Source organism: Bacillus rossius, chromosome 16 (assembly GCF_032445375.1).
Source record: "Bacillus rossius redtenbacheri isolate Brsri chromosome 16, Brsri_v3, whole genome shotgun sequence".
In the NCBI taxonomy this organism is placed as follows: Eukaryota; Metazoa; Arthropoda; class Insecta; order Phasmatodea; family Bacillidae; genus Bacillus; species Bacillus rossius.
Window position 1 is genome coordinate 6,369,908 of NC_086343.1, and position 20,552 is coordinate 6,390,459.

Here is a 20,552-nt window from a genome sequence, read left to right on the forward strand (position 1 = left end):
GTGGTCGGTTAGGTTAGCTACATTAAAACACTTTAAAAAACTATGGACGGTTAGTTAGGTTAGTACAGCTACATTAAAATAAACAGAGAAATATACATATATATATAAATAAACCCGAGATTGGCCGAAGGTGAATATTCGGGCGTGTTCGGGCAGAGACAGAAATTGATGCACATCTTAGGCTTCCCCGGCTACAACCCCGGAAGCCAAGCTACTTCAGACAATGGCCGTGAAAGCCTGCGAACTGTTTTTTGGCTGGGTTGGTGTCAAGCTAGCATGACACTGTTGGCGCTCGGGAGAGAGAGAGAGTGTGTGTAGGGGGGTGGGGAGGGAGGGAGGTGGGAGGGTCCTTGTTATCAGTGGTTATCCGCGCGCCGGCGGGCGTGTCCGGACATGTGTCGACGCCCTTCGGGTCCGGCACCAACCAGACACGTCTCCGTCGTCGAGCGAAGATGAGGCCCCGCGACCTGGCTTCTCTCCTCGCGCTCTTCGCGACGGGTCTCCGGGCTGCAGCCGGTGAGACCACTAATTAACTTACAACGTCGGGGACGCACCACAACGCCGAACGTACAATAACACCGAATGCCAAATTGACTACAACGCCGACAGCTAGAAAACTGCTGTGTACCACAACGCCGAATTACCACAACGCCGAAATACATTAACGCCGAAAAATGTCTTGCAGGACTGCCACAAAGGTTAGGTTAGGTAAGGTTAGCACATAAATTCATTCTGTTGTTTTTCATTTTGCTCCTTTGCCCCCCCCCCTCCCCCTCCCCGCAGCAACATTTTTCGGAGTTACTGTATTTCGGTGTTGTGGTACACAGAAGTTTTCTAACTGTCGGCGTTGCGGTCAATTTGGCATTCGACGTTATGATATTCGGCGTTATTGTACGTTCGGCGTTGTGGTATTTCGGCGTTGTGGTAACGACCCTGCACACATAACGTCCATATTGTTAGGTTTTGTGTCAGGACGGTTGCCTGTACCTGGCACAGATTGTTCCCACCTACGGCCGGCATCCTCATGTTCCCCTCCCACATATGCGCCCTATCAGGGTAGGGTGGGAGAAACTTCCAGTTCGTTTTATATACATTCCAGACCTTATTTAAAACAGAACTGCTAGGGATCACTCCCTGTTGTTTGATCGGGAAGGTATTACAGCTTCGGCAATGACCAGCGGCTGGGGCCACCAACCCAGCATAGTCACCGCCTCAGCCCCTCTACCGCGCTCAGCTGACCAGACAGTTGTCTGTGTCCTGAGCCCTAAGACTTTATCAGCACTGCTGGCACCTATCACACTGGGACCCCTCAAAACACCCCGTGAACCCGTGGTCCAGTGGAGGCCTGCTAGCTGTCCAGGCTAGTACCGGAGCTGTGTCGTCGCTCACCACGTCGACTCCGCACAGGGATAGGGAACGCTCGGAGCCTGCTCCAAGCGATCGGAGCACCACCACCAAGTACGAGTGCTACCCAATCAGAATCCAGGGCCTTGGAGGAAACATCAGCGGGACACCATTCAATCTTTCATGGATTCTTCCCGTACTACTACCAACTTGGCGTCGATTCGGCAGACCATTCGCCAACAAGCTATCCGACCGCCTCTCTTCAGGGTCACTCAACAGGATGTCCTCGTCTCCTCGGACTACCCTCCGACCTGACGTACCTCGGCCCGGCAGATTTACAGCCGGTTAAGACCCGGAGCTGGCCAGACAGATTATTCCGACCTTACGGCCGGCGTTCTCACGTTCTCCTCCCACATATGCACCCTAATAGGGTAGGGTGGGAGTAGCTTCCAGTTATTTCCAGACATGTAATTTAGGTTCACACCTCATAGAATTCACCAATACTCCCCCAGGCATATGATCCCGTTAGGGTGTGGTCCTGGTTAGGAGAAAGATGGGTCTTTTACATGCCTGACACTGTTACCAGTGCCAAACATGGGATCTAAGAACCGGGAAATAGATTCGCCATTTCCAATCGCGGCATGTTACAAGTGAGCGCACGGCTTGGTCGAGAGGTTGAGGAGACCCATCCCAACTTCGGCCCCACCGACCCGCCCCCAGCTCCGCCGTTAAACCCCCAAACCGCCTACAGAGCCAGCCCCCTCTGTGGAATATGAGTAGCACCGTCATGCAACCACACCTCTCACCTCTCTAGGACCCCTCGGTCACCCAGTTGCTCGTGATCCAGCCGAGGCCTATCCAACCTCTACTAGCTCAGCAGGCTAGTAGCTCAACACTTCCACTCGTCAGCAGGGCGGGGACCCCTCGGAGTGTTCTCCAAGCATAGGAGGACCACTACCACCACGTTTCCTTCTCCAATCCTGATCCTGAGCCATTAGAGGAAACCTCAGCAGGGAACTATCACAGTAAAGGATCAGTCCCATGGCACCCTTCATCTTCAGGTATAGTGCTTTCCCGGGCAGCCCCACGGCGGCAGAGCACCCCCGAATCAGGACATGGATGTCCTTGGGTACTTCAATATCAGCATATCTCCCGCCCGAAGGTTACAACTGTGCTAGAGCCCGGGTAGGTAAGGTAACACCAGACCAAAGACTGCCTTAATTACCGACCCTTAAACTATCCCCCGCCCAAGGGTTACAGCCTTGCCAGAGCCCGGGTGCCCGGACCGGGAGCGAACCCCCGCCGCGGAACCGCCCTTCGCTATTCCATATGCATTATGGATTCTTCACGTTTAATCCGATGCTTTGAGACACCACCTTGGGTTTGGGGGTCCAAAACCCCCCAGTGGATTTTCTGCAGGAGCAAGGCGTAGTCACCTACCCACAGCTTACTAATACAGAATTCCCATTCCGACATACCGAGGAAGTCTGAGGAGTGGGCACCTCCGGCATTTCCCATATTTGTTTAAACACTGGCGCCACGAGAAGGCTATGGGTTGCCGTAAGCGGGAGAGGCTATATATTCGCATCACACGCCCTTTTTGGATCTTGCTGAGAGCATCACTCAGATACTAGAGCCGACTACAGCTCCGACACGTCATATATCCGCTCTTCATCCCATAGGGTCGACGGGAAACCCTATGGGACGCAAGACCCTTAAGCCAGCAGTTAGTTCCAGACAGTTGGCTGTGTCCTGAGCCATAAGACTTCACCAGAACTGCCGGCGCCTTCCTCACAGGGACCGAGCAGTGTGACGGGCCGGCCCGCCAGCCGCAGCCGACGACGGTGCTCAGGAAGTCGCTGCTCTGCAACTACGACCGGCTCGAGAGGCCCGCCAAGGACCTCGCCAACGCCACCACCGTCGCCGTGCTGCTGTGGCTCAAGAGCTTCGACGTGGTGAGCGCCCCGGTCCACGAGGACTCTCCGCCGGTCCACAGTCCTCCGCAGAGCGTGGACCGGACACTGGAGCAGGCCGCGCTGGGACGGAACAGGAATATCCACGTCCGCAGTGATTCCCTTGGGGCATTCATGCTTTCCGTTGTCCCAGCACCTCCATCGACGTGATGAGCGCCCGGTCCACGAGGACTCTCCGCTGGTCCGCAGAGCGTGGACCAGTCACAGGAGCAGGCCGCACTGGGTCGGAACAGGAATATCCACGTCCGCAGTAATTTCCCCGGGGCATTCACGCTTTGCGTCGTGCCAGCACCTCCAATAGTTAAAAGTTACAGTAAACTCCCTATTATCCGCGCATGCTACGAAAAAAATACAGCACATATGTAAATCTGTATTTCATTAAAAGTGAGCAAATTTGAACTCTACTGACGATTGTATTGTGTGCAGTGTACAGTAAAATGCCGCATGCCTTCTCGGAACTCACGCAGTGTCTAATGAAGTCTCTGAGTACGTACAGTACTGTATCCTTGTTCCGAAGCAAGTACCGAGCACTCTTTATGTTTACATTAACTGAAATGTGTTGTATGTTAATAATTCAGTAAAATACTAAAATTTTAGCATCATTTAAACATTTTTACTGTTAATTGTAACTTTTACTGTACATACATTTTTAAATTTTTAAGTTGAAATATTAATGTTTCCTTTTTTTTGTTTCCCATTTTCGGCTCTTTTGCGGATTATCCGCGATTTTCACTATCCGCGGTGGCTCTGCCACTTAATTTCGCGGATAATCGGGAGTGTACTGTATTTGTAAACAGTTCCCTGAACAGCTTTCCAACATTAACTGTGCACGTTAATGGACACGATAAAACCAAATAAAAGTCAATATATATTTTTTTTAAATATTCGACTATCTTTTTCAATGTTTGAAAAAAAAATCCATGAATTGAGTTACATTTAAAATATAAAATTGCTCGTCAATTTATCGTAATAAATACTCAAAACATTGTCATATGTTTTGCATATTTATCGACATCTTTCTTGCGGTAGTACAAGCTATTTCTTGGCAACTGGTTTCATAAGGAATCTTTCTTAAAATGTTCAGAAATTCTTTTTTTCCCTGTGGAAAGGCAACTTAGTTAGAATTTCAGCCTGACACAATTTTTTTTTTTCACGGATTCACTGGGTATGAAAGTAGACTTGAAGCACATATACATCTCCTTAACGTTGATGATTGGATCACAGTGCTCTTGACATGCATTTGACGATCTTGGGCCAGTTTTAAAAAAAGCGAAGAAGTGTGTTACCCAATGACCTGCAATCCGCCAAAGATTTGTTACCTTCTTACCGACAAATGAGCACTCCAAAAATAAGCTTGATTATGAATAAGCCAATCGAATCTAGCATTAGAGCGCAAATTTTACAAAGGAAATAATCGTGGTACTATTTATCGAACTTCCGTTAACAAATAACAAATGAATATCGTGTAGTTTTGTATCTAAATGAGTAGGGACTGTAAAAAAAAATTCGTCCTGTGTATACTCGGAAAAAATAACGCCATTTCATTGGCTGCTGACTTGTGAGACGCCTTCAACTGGTTTTGCGTGTGATTCGATACTTCTTTCGCAGGCGTGTAAAGAAGACTGTGATCCAATCATCAACGTTAAGGAGATGTAGGTATATGTGCTTCAAGTCTACTTTTATACCCAGTGAATAGGTGGGGAAAAAAATCGTGTCAGGCTGAAATTCTAACTATGTTGCCTTTCCACAGGAAAAAAAATTTCTGAACATTCACGAAAGATTCCTTATGAAACCAGTTGCCAATAAATAGCCTGTACTAATGCAAGAAAGATATCGTACATATGCACAGCACATGACTATGGTTTGAGTATTTATTACGAAAAATTGACGCGTAATTTTATTTTTTAAATGATGCTTCATTCAAGGAATTTTTTTCCTTCAAACATTGGAAAAGATAGTCGAATATTAAAAAAATAATAATAACTTTATTTGGTTGTGCCATGTCTATTAATTGGTAGACGGTTTCTCATTGGCGCAAGGTCGTCCAGAGTAACAGTGAGCCAATAGCAAAAAAGAGCTTAAAGGTATACGCATTTGAATTTTGGTCCATCGCGAAATGAATCCGTGAATGTTTTTTTTTTCTTTCGGTCTCTATTAATGAGTGTTGTCCTTACTTTCAGAACGAGATGAGTCATGGACACAGCATCGATATCCACACTTGGACCGCTTGGGTAAGTCTCTTTGCCCATGGAGGTAAGAAGTCATGGAGTGGTTGCAAGCGATCTTCGCCATGTTGGTAAATGAAGTCGAAATGAGAACGAACCCTTTCGAACCTCTTTAATGTTTAGTTAGTTTTGATGGGTTTTTGACGGTGATAACGTCTTATAAATCGATGAACGCCGGCTGCACGCACGGAAAAGCAAGACTCATTTGTCACGTTCCACCTGAGCCGAGCGTGCAAGAACCGGCCAACCACCGTGCGAGAAAATCTTGTATAATATCAAACAAGTTAAGGCGGGGTTTTTAACTAGTTGTTCGTGATTATATTTAAACAAATTATTTAAATTAAATTTGCAAAAACTGTAAATAATATTTGAAAATTAAAAAGTATACAATTTTTCATCATGACGTTATCACGTAAAATATTCGACCGTAAACCGACTTTACAGACAACCCCCTTTTAAGCTGCTTTATTTTAAAAATACTCACTTCTTGATAGTATTTTTTTTGCGCTTATTCCTAGCGAGTTCTTTTTTAAACTATTAAGCAAAAAATAACATTAACTTCTAACCTTTTCACTACGGTTCATTTTTCAAATCAACTTCTACTCAGGATGACTTCAACACTAGAACTAACACCCATTCCAATGACTAATACCTCCATGTGATTTTAACTTGGGTTTTATTGACAGATGATTATAAGTATTACATGTTGGTTCCTCCGAGGACTGGTGTAGACAGAGGTACGAAGAGCCGACCGACATCAAATTTTGCTAAAAATTTGCCAAAAAAAAACTTAAAATATGCCAAAAATTAGCAAACATTTCCTGTTTATAAAAAAATCTACAAAAAATTATCAAAAAAAAAAAAAAATTTCATATAACAAGGTAGTCCTCAAAAAACGACAAAGACTTGAAAAGTCTGCTTTTAAAGTCCACATCTACAAGCCACACATAAGCCGCTAAAGTCATGACCTTGACAATTAGGATCCCATGGCCACCATTGCAGGGATACGATCTCATCGCCCGGATACTGTATTATACGATAAGCTGATACGACTGGTGGGTTACTACTGGTAGAATACGATATGTTACTACGAGAACTCAGCCTTAGTTAGAAATCAGATTAAAAGAAATAAAACAATAAAGTTTGTAATCCAAAAAAATTTATTTATTTTTTAATATTAAAGTAAAATAAGTGATTATTGTATGTAGCCAGCTTCCCTTAGTTCTTTAATTACGGAGACTACTTCATCGATGTGCGAGTAGTTTCCTCCACGAACCGATATCAACATTCTCAGACCTTCGACCAATATGCCCATCTTCGACCATGACTTGTAATCAATCTCTTCTGCTGCTGCTTCCATCTTCCATGCATGTTTATTATTTTTAAGATTTTTGAGGTCTTTGAAGACTAAAACGAGAAATTTTCACTCGAAACGGGAATTTTTCCCTCGAAACGGAAAAACTTCCCTTAATAGGGATTTTTTTTCTTCATATTTTTGAGATCTTTTAGTGGAATTTTTTTTCCCTAAAAGCTGGAAAATTTGCTTGAATTTTGGGCAATTTTTTTTTAGTATTTTTGGCAATTTTTGGTAATATTAAAGTTTAATGTCAAAGGTCAAGGTCATACAAGATGGCCGCTGTGACATCATAACCTAAGACAGTGGCCGGTTACTCGCTCCTCTGCCCAGCTCCAGTCCTCGAAGGAACCAATATATACCTACTATTGTAACATAAATCGTTAGATTTTCAAAGCAAAAAAAAATGCATTTTTAATTAATACAAAACAAATAAAAAAGAAGTTATTATTTGGAAAACAAGTGAATTTGACTATTATTGCAGACTCGGAGCCTGTAATTTTTAAATGAAATTTTCATTCGGCGAAAGTGAAAATACCCTTCTTACACTTAGCAAAACATTCCTAAACAGCAAAACATGCTGGCCTTACAATTGACATGATCTTTAAATGATTCATGCGATTGGGAATTTTAATTCTATACAATTTCTTGGACATACTCCATTGCAATTTTGCACTGTTTGTCATAAAAAAAATAATCAAGAACGCAAATTAAGAAATTAAAAAAAAACTCATAAAGAACAAGCCTAAATCAGCTAACGTCAAACAGATAAACCCAATGATGAACCTAGACAGGTGTTATGGACTACAAATCGACGACAGCACAGACAAACACATTAAAACTCAAACAGCAGACAGCACAAGAATTCCGTGAAGGGAATTTAGTCATGAAAAAAAGAATAACAACACAGAAGAACACAGTGGGCTAACAACGACTAGACAGTTTCAAAAATAACATTTTAAACGCAGGCAGACAACTAAACCTGAACAATGCAGCAAATATACGAACACAACGATGAAGATAAACAGATATTATGGACAACAAAACGACAACATTAACGAACACAATATGTTTCCTATGAGATGACAAAACAGTTGCGACGTTTCGGGAACTGGCATCTGATGACGGAATATATGTATAGAATAAACTTGTAAAAACAAAACCACTAAAATTTGAGTTCAAAACCCCGGGAATCGAATCAGTTTAGCCATGGTGGGAGGTAAGTGAGTTCACAGCTTTGTTTTAAATTAGATCATTGAATACCAACGTACCAACCATATTTCAACTATTGATTATCGAAGAGGTTCGTCTTCATGTTGATGATATAACTGACTGTGACAATAATCGAGTCGTATTTAGGGAAAATACAAATCTACACCCATGACGTACCTTTGCCGGGACTCGAAAGTCCTCCCATAGAGAGCTGACGCGCATCTGACTGCGTCACTCGACCATTATGAATCGAGTATAACTAAGCTGTTGTGTCATAGAACCTTGGAGATTAGATCTAAAATAACTATACCATGTTATACTATATAAACTATACCATTTTTAGGCTAGAATTAAAAAAAAAACTTTTTTTTTTTTTCACGGTACCGCCGATTGCGGCCAATTTTTGGGTCTTTTTTGAGATTCCTCGTAAAACAGAACTCCTCTTCTTCTTCTTCTTCTTCTTGATAATAAGAAGCGTCTAGTGTTGAGAAAACGGCCAATACTCCAATTTTTGGTCTTTTTTGAGATTCCGCGTAAACAGAACTCTTCTTCTCAATAAGAAGAAGCGTCTGGCGTCGAGAAAAACGGTCAAAACCCGAATCAGGTCATAATTAAGGTGAAACGAGTGATTCTGTCTGTGTCCGAACTACTGGGAATTCTGTGACCGACTGTTTTTGCTTCGCAGAGTTGGATGGACGATTATCTGACCTGGGACCCAAAACAACACAACGGCATAGAATTCTTGCACTTCAGAAGCTACGAAATCTGGATCCCTGAACTCGTTCTTCAGAGCCCGTAAGTCAAGTCGAAACTTAAGTTTTTATCTTCCTGCTTGCAGGAAACCAGTAACAGGAGCAGCAATGCTTCACTTCATACTTACCCTCTCTAGGCTAGAGTCAGCTTTTACATTCATGGCCTAACCCAAGACTCTTTATTGTGCTCATTGTGGACGATGCCAAGATCAGAGGCTGACATCTTGTGGGCTGGTAGCCACCTGTCCGAGTGTCAAACTACCTGGAATAAATTATTTTTGCAAAACCAATTATATAACTATATAGTTAACTTAAATATGTAAAATTTATTTACTGATAAACACACATAAAAATGTTTTCACTGTTCACATGGTGGGATTAATAACATTCAATGATGAGGACACTCTACCAGTGGATCACTCGAACAGTAGGATAATCAAACAGTTGTACCCACGAACAGTAACAGCGGGATGCTCGAACAGTTGGACGTTCGAACGGTTTTTTGGGCGTTTCTTCACGTATTTCAGTAGTAATGGGGTTTTGCACATTTTGATGAATTTTTATTCGCGTGTTTCACTAGTGATGGGCAGGGACTGTAAAACTTCCCAGATTCAAAGACCTCCAAGATAGATTCCACAATCCTGTGCATACTTGGGCAAACGTAGTCTGTTCATTGGCTGTTAATTTGTGAGGGTTCTCATCAGGGTAGCTTGTAATTCGACACTTATTTGATTGATTTTCTTGAATTGACGAAAAGTCCTCCTGATTAACAGAGTACCAATAGCAGAAGCAGCACGAAGATAATATTATTTACATTTTAGCATATTATTAAATTAACCCACGAATTCTTCCGGTGTCTAGTGATGGGGGTTTCTACTTAAAAAGTATGGTTTTCTTTGGGTGAGTGTTCAATTGTTTCACTAGTGATGGAGGTTTCCATTTAAAAAGTTGGGTTTACTTTGGGTGTTTGATGTGTTTCACTAGTGATGGGTGTTTCCACTTTACAAGTTGGGTTTACTTTGGGTGTTTAATCACGTGTTTCACTAGTGATGGGGGTTTCCACTTAAAAAGTTAGGTGTTTGATCACATGTTTCATAGTGATGGGGGATTCCACTTAAAAAGTTGGGTGTTTGATCATGTGTTTCACTAGTTATGGGGGTTTCCACCTTACAAGTTGGGTATTTGATCACGTGTTTCACTAGTGATGGGGGATTCCACTTAACAAGTTGGGTGTTTGAAAATATGTTTCACTAGTGAAGAGGGTTTCCACTTAACAAGTTTGGTGGTTTATCACGTGTTTCTTTAGTGAAGGGGGTTTCCATTTAACAAGTTTGGTATTTGATCACGTGTTTCATTAGTGATGGGGGTTTCCATTCAACAGGTTTGGTGTTTGATCACGTGTTCCACTAGTGATGGAAGTTTCCCACCTAACAAGTTGGGTTCACGTCGGATGTTGGTTGACGTGTTTCGGTTGCGCTGATGGATCTGTTTCCACCCCCGCGCAGCGCCGAGTTCCAGTCGCTGGCCAACTTCTTCTCGGACGGCAAGTGCGTGGTGCGCCACGTCGGCCACGTGGTGTGCATAGCCAGCAGTGCCTACCACGCGCAGTGCGACGGCGACCTCGCCTCGTGGCCCTTCGACTCGCACCGCTGCGAGCTGGTGCTCACTGCGCTCGAGGACAAGGAGAACAGCGTCAACCTCACCGTCATGGACACCGGCGTGAGTCCACCCGTCCTGCCCTGCCTCGACGCTCAGTTCGGGGTCCATTTCCTGGATAGGTAGGGACCTGAAAAATTTCGCGGTTTCGATGACCTTCAGGATAGTCTACACAGTCATCTGTATACTCGGGCAAATAACGCCAGTTCTTTGGCTGTTGACTTGTGAGTCGTCTCAACTGTTATTGCCCGAGATTCGTCACTTCTTTGGTTAAGGGTTTCTTATTGAGAGTTGCCCAGACTAACAGTGAGCCAATAGGAAAAGCAGCTTAAAGGTATAAGTATATGAATTTCAGACTATCGCGAGATGAATCTGCGAATTTTTCCGGTCTCTACTGATAGGTTTACCTCTTTGCTGCCTCGGTGATCGGACCACAGTCTGTCGCAGTTTTCCGGGCACATATTTGACGGTCGGACACGTTCAGTGGGTGGCATTACGCTACCAGTCAGTGGTCAGGCGTGTGTATTCAGTGATCAGACGTGTATTTAGCTTGCAGCCACATTCAGCAGAATGTTGGCTAGGCAGGTACAGTTGGTGATCAGGCGCTACCAGATTGAGGTCAGGTCAACACGATCAGTTAGTGTTGAGCCAGGGACGAATAGCCATGGAGGAGTCCTTTGGGGGTCCGGATCACTCCCTTCCAGGATTAAAATAATAATAATAATAAGCCAAGATGTAGCTTGGCTTCTGGGTTGTAGCCGCGTCGTTGGTGAATAATTCACCCGACGTTTTCGGTCGAAATTGCAGTCGCCATCATCAGTGAGCAGTTACCTACTAAAACTCATTTCATGTTTCTTGAGAATTTTGAAATTCCAGGTAAAATTAATTAATATTTTCTGGAAGAAATTCAAATCATTTCTTGAAGTAACCAGTGGCATTGCAGTTAATCATAAAAAGTTTCATTTCTGCAATAAATTAAATTCTGCCTTATTTGTACAACCCAAAAACGTTCAAAATGTAACTTTGGCAGATAATTGTGCAAAAAGTATGCGCTGTATATATATTTTTCATTTCGTGTAAGTTAAAAAATTGAAAAAAAAATGTCTACACATTTATCTGTAATTACTGTAAATATAAAATTAAATCTTGACCTGAAATGGGAGGCACCCCCTTAAGAGTTTACAGGTTTTTTTTTTTTTTTTTTTAGATTCTAATATGTAGTTTTGTATTCAAAGACGTGAAATGCATGCGTGTGTGTGGGAAAGCCTACGATTCATGCCGAGTATTCGACATGCCCGAACATTACCGAATACTTGCCTTCGGGTATCTTCGGTATTCTTTTTTTTTTAGGTGAAAAAACGTCTGTTTTAAATGCCGGAAATGTGAATGCTAACTTCTCCAATGCTAGCAATGAGAAAATCTAGTCAATGAGAGTGTTACATATACTGGAAAGTTATGTATGCATGAAAAAAGAAATAAAACACTATTTACGTTTGTTCTTCTGAAATAATAAATTTGTAATTATTAAGGTGAGTGATTTTTATAAAAGGGAAAATAATAATAATAACTACTTTTTGACAAGGTTTTTCTGACATTGTGATATAAGTAATAGTTCACCATTTTAACAAATGATTTCGTTAAGTTTATGTATTACAAATCTGTGATATAGAGAATGAAAAGGGTCAGTTGGGTTAGGTTGCGTGGACAGTGGGTTATGATAGGTTAGGTCCGTTTAATATCCGTTAAAATTAGGATGACTGGTTAGGATAAGTTAACTACATAGTTAGACGAAAGAATTCCAAAAAGTCACCCGAAGTCAGGCATTCGGTAATGTTCGGGCATGTCGAATACTCGGCGTGAATCGTAGGCTTCCCGTTTGTGTGTGTGTGTGTGTGTGCTATGAATATATATACTGTATAGAAGTCGCGAGTGGATAGGATTTACTCTACGTTTTTCAGAAGCGTATGATGAGCAGCTTGGGAACTTCGCCACTGCAGTGCGCTGCCGTAACGCCCTGTATCATCTTAGTTGTTATTTACCCGTTAGAGCGCAGCACTGTCGCCCGCTGTCATTCCCCGCACCCCTCAGCCATCATTCACTGCAGCTCAAGGTCGTTCAACGGGAGGGGGAAGGGGTGTTTGAAGAGTTCGAAACTTGTCCGCTAGGGACCACCACAAGTCGATGCCCTAGAGATGGTGGCGATTGCGGCGGTGAATTAACCAACTGCCTCAAAACCGTATTAGAAATTTTAACCTGGGCTGGCGACTTCTATACAGTATATATATATTCAAAGGTGTGTGTGATGGCGACGTTGCCAGATCTCCACGCTGGACCTGGTGCCGAACCGCGACTGGGAGCTGGTCGCGGTGAACGCCAGCGTGTCGACGGAGCACGCGCTGTTCGGCGGCCAAGAGCTCTCCGTGCTCTACGAGTTCACCATCAGGAGGCACTCGTCGCTCTACATGGCTGTGATCCTCGCACCGCTCCTGGGTGAGTGGGAAAACCTTCTTTTCACAGACGAGAGAGCCGAACGCCCGATAGTGCATCTTCGGTTGTTTTTTTTTTTTGACGTGACACCTAATAAATCGATGAACGCCTGCCTGCACGCACGAAAAAAAAGTGTCCCGTGTCGAACATCGTCCCGTTACGCACATTGTCCCGTTACGCTCGTTGTATGCTTGCGCCGCATCTATCTCTCTTCCGCTCGATTAGAACAACCATCGATTTGACTTTTTTCGAGCCACATTAAACTTGATGAAAAACTCCCATTCGTTTCCTACTTTTCCCATCATCGTCCTATCCTTGACAGAATAACACAGATTGGAAGAAGTTAAAATAGCAAACATGTATGAAAGTTATAGTTAAAATAATCTGTTCGTTAAAATAATAAACATATTTGAATTAATGAGTGCAAATAAAAAGTAAATTTATCAATTAAATTGTATATTTCATTTAACTCCATCTTTGTATCCATACAAAATAGTGATAATTCAATAAAAATGATTCAATTTTATTCATAAAAGTATGCAATCATTTCATCAATGTTTTTGTTATGACGTTACGTTAAACTATCGTCCGTAAACCGACTTTACAGACAACCAAATTTTTTTATTATTTCAGTTGTTTATTGTTGCAATTTTTATTATAATTTTGAGTTCATTGTTACATTATTGTTTAATTTAATCATCCAAGTGAATTATTGTTAGGGCCAAGTATTTTGCTCACTAGACTACCTGTGCCAGCAAGTTTACTCGTTGTGATTGGTCACGATTTATTCCACTCTGAATGGCTGGGATTTGTGCGTCAACTATTAAGGTGGTATCTGGAATGAACACAAAACCAATCACTAATCACAGACGATGCTACGGCGTCTCATACTCTCAGCTGGTCTCGAAACCATTTCGCGAAAAATGCATGGACCAGGTTATTAAACATTTTCAAATGAAACTTTTTACTGACGCTAATAATATTATTTTTTTGTGAGTAACATCTTAGCTCTCGGTATACGGCATTTTCGTAGGAGTAATTTAGTGAATGGAAGGGAAGTCACATAGAACGGAAATGTGTAACTACGGTGCTGCTATCTGTGGCGGATTGCGCAAACCAGATTTCACAAAGACAAAGGCAAACATTATAATATTAACTGGTTAGTGAATTTCAACAATATGGGCAGTATTTAAAAAAAATTACTGTCGAAAATCCGCTATGAACTGGGGTTTTTCATTCTTATGAAGCAAATACAAAAATTTTCAAGTGGTTGATGCTGTTTCATTTATTTATTTATTTATTTATTTATTTTCAGTGTTAGCGGTGATGACTGCGGTGTCGTTCTGGATAAGCCCCGACAACACGGCGCGAGTGACTCTGTGCTGCTTGAACCTGGTCATCCACTGCCTGTGCCTGCAGAATCTGATGTACGTCATCGGATCCAACGGGGAGACCTGTCCCAGAATAGGTATGAAACCTCTACTTGCTTTTTTGACGTAACAACGTCTAATAAATTGATGGACGCCGGCTGCACGCACGAAAAAGTGTCCCGTTACGCACATTGCTCCGTTACGCTGTGTCCCGTTACGCTCTTTGTTCCGTTACCTGTGTCCCCTTACGATCATTGTTCCGTTACGCTGTCGGCGAGTGCATAATAATAGGTTATGTTACAATTAACTAAAAGATTTAGTTATTCATATAATTGATGATAGATATTTGATTACAGTTAATTTATATGAAAACTTGTTCATAATTATATTTAAACTTTATAACTAAACGCCAGTTTTAAAAAATTAATTACAAGTCATCTACACGTGAACTGTTTCGTCGACTGTTTATAAAGTGAAGTGAAAAGTTAATGTGGTATTCATTGCTTATTACAACAACAATTTTGGCAATAAAGGTTAATTATTCTTGCATTTTAAAATCTGATTACTAATATAATTTAAAGTATTTATTCTTTTATTATTAAAAGAAAAATTATTCAATTTTATTCATAAAAGTATGCAATCATTACATCAATGTTTTGTTATGACGTTGTCACGTTAAACTATCGTTCGTAAACCGACTTTACAGACAACCAATTTTTTTTTTCAATTTTCCTTTATTCCCCTCGTTAGTCAAACTGGTTTTTTTTTATTTCGTATACGGAACAGAAATATTCATGTACTTATACTTTACAGATATTTTGTAAAAAATTTTAACATTCAAGTGAAAACAACTGTACCACTACAAATTAGTGCTCGCCGTAAACACTGGGTTCGGATTCCTACTCGGGTGTTTATTCTCTGTGTTGTCCGAGTACCTCCGATATTTAAAGTTGTTTGTAAGTCGTTCTCCGAATAGCTTTACAGTATTAACTGCGCACATTAATATGCACGATAAAACAAAATAAATTCAAATTGTTGAATTTTGGTTTATATTTTCTATGTTTTTTTTAAATATATATATATATATATGTAAGAATGAAACATCATTTAAAATATAAAATAAGGCAGCAATTTTCGTAGGAAAAAAATAAATCATCAAAATCGGTTCATAAACAAAAAGGTTATGCCCGAACATATATATAACAAACATATATACAGACGAATTTAGAACCTCCTTTTTTTTTAAAAACTGTTGAAAAAAAATTAGCATGTAAGATACACATGAGCTAACTAAAGTATAATATATTAAAGGCATACCTAATTTAAAAGGCTTTTTTTAGGTGAAAACTTCTTTAGCCGCGTTGAGCGAATTTTTGGTAGGGGCAAAACTTATGGGTTCACGCCACCGACATGCTAGTGACGTGTTGCGCCAGACTGGCGAATCGCAGTGGCCTGTGTACATATACACGCATATATACACTAATACATTGTATATACTCGACTGTATCATGTGCGTGATGGACTCTTTTTTTTTTTTGGATGGGTAAAATCTTGTGAGCTCGCATTACCGACATGCTGTAGTAGTAAGTGAAGTTAATTTGACCACGTGAATACATGACCCAGGTCTGACATCACTGGTAAGTCATTGCTAGGTAACGAATTTCTACGTAATTTTGACACACCACTGACATCTGTTGTAACTAAAATAAATGACGTAAGGATAAATGATGTCATGCTGACATCGTTCTTATATGATACCAAAATCATTTTCCTTACGTACGTTTGACGTAGAAATGATGTCATATTACACATTTAAAAACAAAATTTTAAGTTTTCACTTCTTTTGACAGTCCCCATGACTGGCTATTTTGTTTTTAAATTAATAACGTAAAGACATGCATGTTTCGCGAAAAGATTCCGAGACTAGCTGAAAGTTAAAACACTGTAGCACCGTCTGTGTTTCGTGAATGGGTGAAATTCTTTCAGGTGCATGACGATTGTTAAAACACCAATCACAGTGATTCAGTGCGGCAGCAAATGCGTCCTGAGTGGCTCAGCGAAATAAGGCAACTACTTCTCTCGCAGGCGGCCGCCAATCACAAGGAAGAAACCGCTGGTGCGTGTATACCTTGTTGCAGTCTACCAGGCGTTCAGATTTATTCGCGAAAAAAATGCCTGCCCCTACTGATAAGTAGAGACCTGCAAAAAAACGCGGATTGATTAACCTCTAGGATAGACTTCACAGTCCTTTAAATACTCGCGGAAATGACACCTGTTCATTGGCTACTGACGCGTGAGACGTCTCAACTAGGCTGTCCGAAATTCGGCACTTTCCTTGGTTTAGTGTTTCCAGGGGCGCCACAACAGGGGGGGGGGGCAAGGGTACTTTGCCCCCCTCCCCCCTTCTAAACCTTGAAGTGGGGACAAACGGGGGCAAAGAAAGTGCTGTGCAATCAATTTTTAGATAATAAAACTGCTTAAATAGCACCATTTTCCACCTTAAAATACAAATTTTACCGGGGGAGGACCCCCAGACCCCCCGCTTCAATAGGGGGATCGATGATTCTTTATAAAAAGGTATATTGCCCCCCCTTTGGAAATTTAGTTGTTGCGCCCCTGAGTGTTTCCCATTGGCTCACAGTTCCCCCGGATGAAATGCGGGCCAATCGCAAGAAGCGGTACGAAGGTATTGACGCTAGCCTATGTCGCGAGATGAATCCGCGAATGTAGCGTGTTTCTACTGACGAGTGATGTAAGAGCTGCTGTGTGTGTGTGCAGTGCTGCTGTACCGGGACTCGCTGGTGCTGGTGCTGGCGGCGCTGGGGACGGCGGTGCTCGCCATGAGGGCGTCCCGCCCCCGGGCCGCCGCCGCCGCCCCGCCGCCACCCTGGCTCGGCGCCGCCGCACTGCTGCTGGTGGACAACCCCCTGGGCAGACCGCTGCTCGCCGGCAGACTCGGACCCCAGGTCTGCGCTCCTTCCCCCCTTTCCCCTCGACCGACACCCCGCACCCTCGCTTCTGACTAGCCTAGTCGCACAGCCTCTGGCAGTTTAGTTTAGTTTGAAGTACTGCCTCTCTCTCTATCCCTCTCTCTCTCATTCTCTATCTCTCTTTCATTCTCTATACCTCTCTAATTCTCTATCTCTCTATCTCTCTCTAATTGTCTATATTTTTCTAATTGTCTCTCTCTCTCTCTCTCTAATTATCTACCTTTCGAATTCTCTATCTCTCTACCTCTCTAGAATAATCTATCACACTCTATTTATCTCTCTATCTCTCTCTAATTCTCTATCTCTCTACCTCTCTCAAATTTTCTATCACTCTCTATGTCTCTCTCTATCTCTCTATAATTCTATATTTCTCTCTAATTCTCTATATCTCTCTAATTATATATATATATCTAATTCCCTATCTCTCTCTAATTCTATATATCTATATATTCCTATCTATCTCTCTATGTCTATATATACCTATATACATCTCTATATATGTCACTATATAGCAATTAATATATTTAAAATTTACGTTTTTTTCTATCTATGTTATAATATGTATTTTTTATACCAGTCACAGGTGTGACACAGGCATATGAAAACACGCGCGTATTGTTTGCGTACATTTGACGTAGAAATGATGTCATATTACAAATTTAAAAACAAAAATTTTAAGTTTTCACTTCTGTCGATAGTCCCCATGACTGACTTTTAGTTTTTTTTTTTTTTCCAACCGCAGGTTTTTCCGAGGAAGCAGTCTGGTGACGAGGAGGCCGCTGACATCATCGAGAACTCAGAGGACATTGGTCCGTCCAAGCTCCCGCTCGACCAATGGGCGTTCTTGGTCGACGTGCTGGACAGAGCCATGTTCTACGTGTATCTGATCGTGTTCCACATCCTCCTGATTGCACGGGTCTCGTAACCCGCCTCTACACACGAGTCAACACTTTTTGTTTCCGAAGATAATGGGACATGTGCTGGTAGACTGCCTATTTTTTTCCCCCCCGTGACAGTTGAGTTTGGCTTTTCTAACGATATTGGTATTCATGTTAAAGGATAGCTATTCTACGAGGACAATGCTCTTTGGACTTTTGTTAAAAGCGTCTCACAACGGGAGACCTAAGATGCACATAAAGTTCTGCCATTCCAGATTACACCCGAACAATTCACCTTCGGCCAACTTCGGGATTGGTTTTATTTTTGCACAGGAAAAATTAATTCAAATATTAAAAGTGGTCGGTTAGGTTAGCTACATTAAAACACTTTAAAACACTATAGACGGTTAGTTAGGTTAGTATAGCTACATTAAAATAAACAGAGAAATATAAATATATATAAATAAACCCGAGGTTGGCAGAAGGTAAATATTCGGGCGTGTTCGGGCAGGGACAGAACTTGATATACATCTTAGGCTTCCCCCTCTACACGATTCAACACTTTTTTTTTCCGAAGATAATGGGACATGTGCTAGTAGACTGCCTATTTCTCTCTCCCCCCCCCCCCCCCCCCCCGTGACAGTTGAGTTTGGCTCTTTTAACGATATTGGTATTCATGTTAAAGGATAGCTATTCTACGAGGACAATACTCTTTGGACTTTTGTTAAAAGTGTCTCACAACATCTTCATTCAATATAAATAATAATATAAATAGTGTAATGTATCGTAAGAGATTAAAATATTTTGTTGATGACTTTCAGCGAAGATGATGTTGAAAATTAAATCACATCAAAAATTGAATAAAATAATGTCGATTTTAAAATGTCAACTATTAAAGAAAATAAAAATTATATTATTTTATCCATCGAAGAATACCGAATAATTTAGACTTGCGTTGGTTACTTCATGACTTTTTTCTGCAACAAATAAATTTATTGTTACTTCTAAGAATTTGCTTGTTTCGTAAATTATGTTATTGTCAAATACTCTTTTTTTTAAATTTTAAACTGCTGTTCAATACTTGAAGGATAAAAAGTATTATTAAATGCATAATCTCAATCATGTTTACTGACATTATGTATTATAAGTTGTAGTAATTATTAGAAATGTTTTTTTTAATTTTGAACCCTTGATGATTTCACAGATAACAGGAAATACTATTAGTTACTGATAATAATTGATACCTTTAGGTATTTCACAAAATTATGTAGCAACTCTAGCTTAACGAGGCCAAATTCTTAATAATAAACTTACATGAATCGTTACGGAAAAAAATTAATGTTTAATTCAATATGGTGTCTTTCCGGATTTCATCTCTTTACACCCACCCCCAATCCTTCCCATTTTAGGGCAGAGTATCACACGTCATTTTAATTTTTTTTCCTTTTCTCATTATTACTGCTATTCAAGGGATATTTCTGTAAATTTTTCCTTTTTTTACACATTACCTCCCTTGCATTCGTTGTTGTGTCACAAATATTACTAAAAGATTTTTACTAAGTGTAATACAATGGGTTTAAAAAGTCCCGCAAGTGATAATAATTACATAAAATAGCGTGACATTTTACACCCATTATGTTATAATAAGTTGATATACATTGAAAATATTAGTAAATGTATATTGTAAATATTCGTGACAGAACAAATAATGCAAGGAACGTATCGCTTTACATTTACTGAAATAGCCCTAAAACAAAACTAATTAAAAAAAACAAAATGAATGAATATTGTATGTGATACCGTAACTTGAGACTCGTTGTGAGTTACATTCGTTTTCCCCAATCACAATTTTTTTAAAGATGTTTTTTAATAAATTCAATTTTCTATGTGGAAACTCATAAAATAAACATCCCGTGAGTAATTACGTCGCAATAAGACCGGTAAAGATATTATTCAATAATGTTTGTGTAACACAGAACACATTTGGTGCACATTTGCTACTAAACATAAAATGCAATAATTTTATGCAGTTGAATAAACGTTTCCTACAATGTAAAAAAATCGTAAAATTACTTATAAAATGTTTAGTAATTTTCCATTTTGGTCGTATGTAATTTTACACAGACATTTCTAAACACACAAATAGCTACAGACTTCGGTTAAAATACACCGGTTATTATAATAACTAATGTGTTAAATTACACATTCGGATTTGCAGATGAAATTACACTTACAACTGTTAAATTAAAAAGTTCATTGTTGTTTTTTTCGTCAGTGTACTGTTCGCACATACGTCATTGTAAAAGTGCAA

The 20,552-nt window shown here is 40.8% G+C and overlaps 1 protein-coding gene across 1 annotated transcript; it reads left to right on the plus strand.

Annotated features, from left to right (window-relative positions):
• The first annotated feature begins 420 nt into the window (after positions 1-420).
• LOC134540074 (neuronal acetylcholine receptor subunit alpha-10-like) lies at positions 421-19,153 on the plus strand. The gene is made up of 9 exons (XM_063382532.1): positions 421-516; positions 3,142-3,299; positions 5,498-5,548; positions 8,794-8,903; positions 10,366-10,579; positions 12,835-13,006; positions 14,319-14,471; positions 17,152-17,339; positions 18,106-19,153. The coding sequence occupies exons 1-9, from the start codon at positions 453-455 to the stop codon at positions 18,286-18,288; spliced, it is 1,293 nt and encodes a 430-aa protein (XP_063238602.1). The 5' UTR covers positions 421-452; the 3' UTR covers positions 18,289-19,153.
• The last annotated feature ends 1,399 nt before the right edge of the window (positions 19,154-20,552 follow it).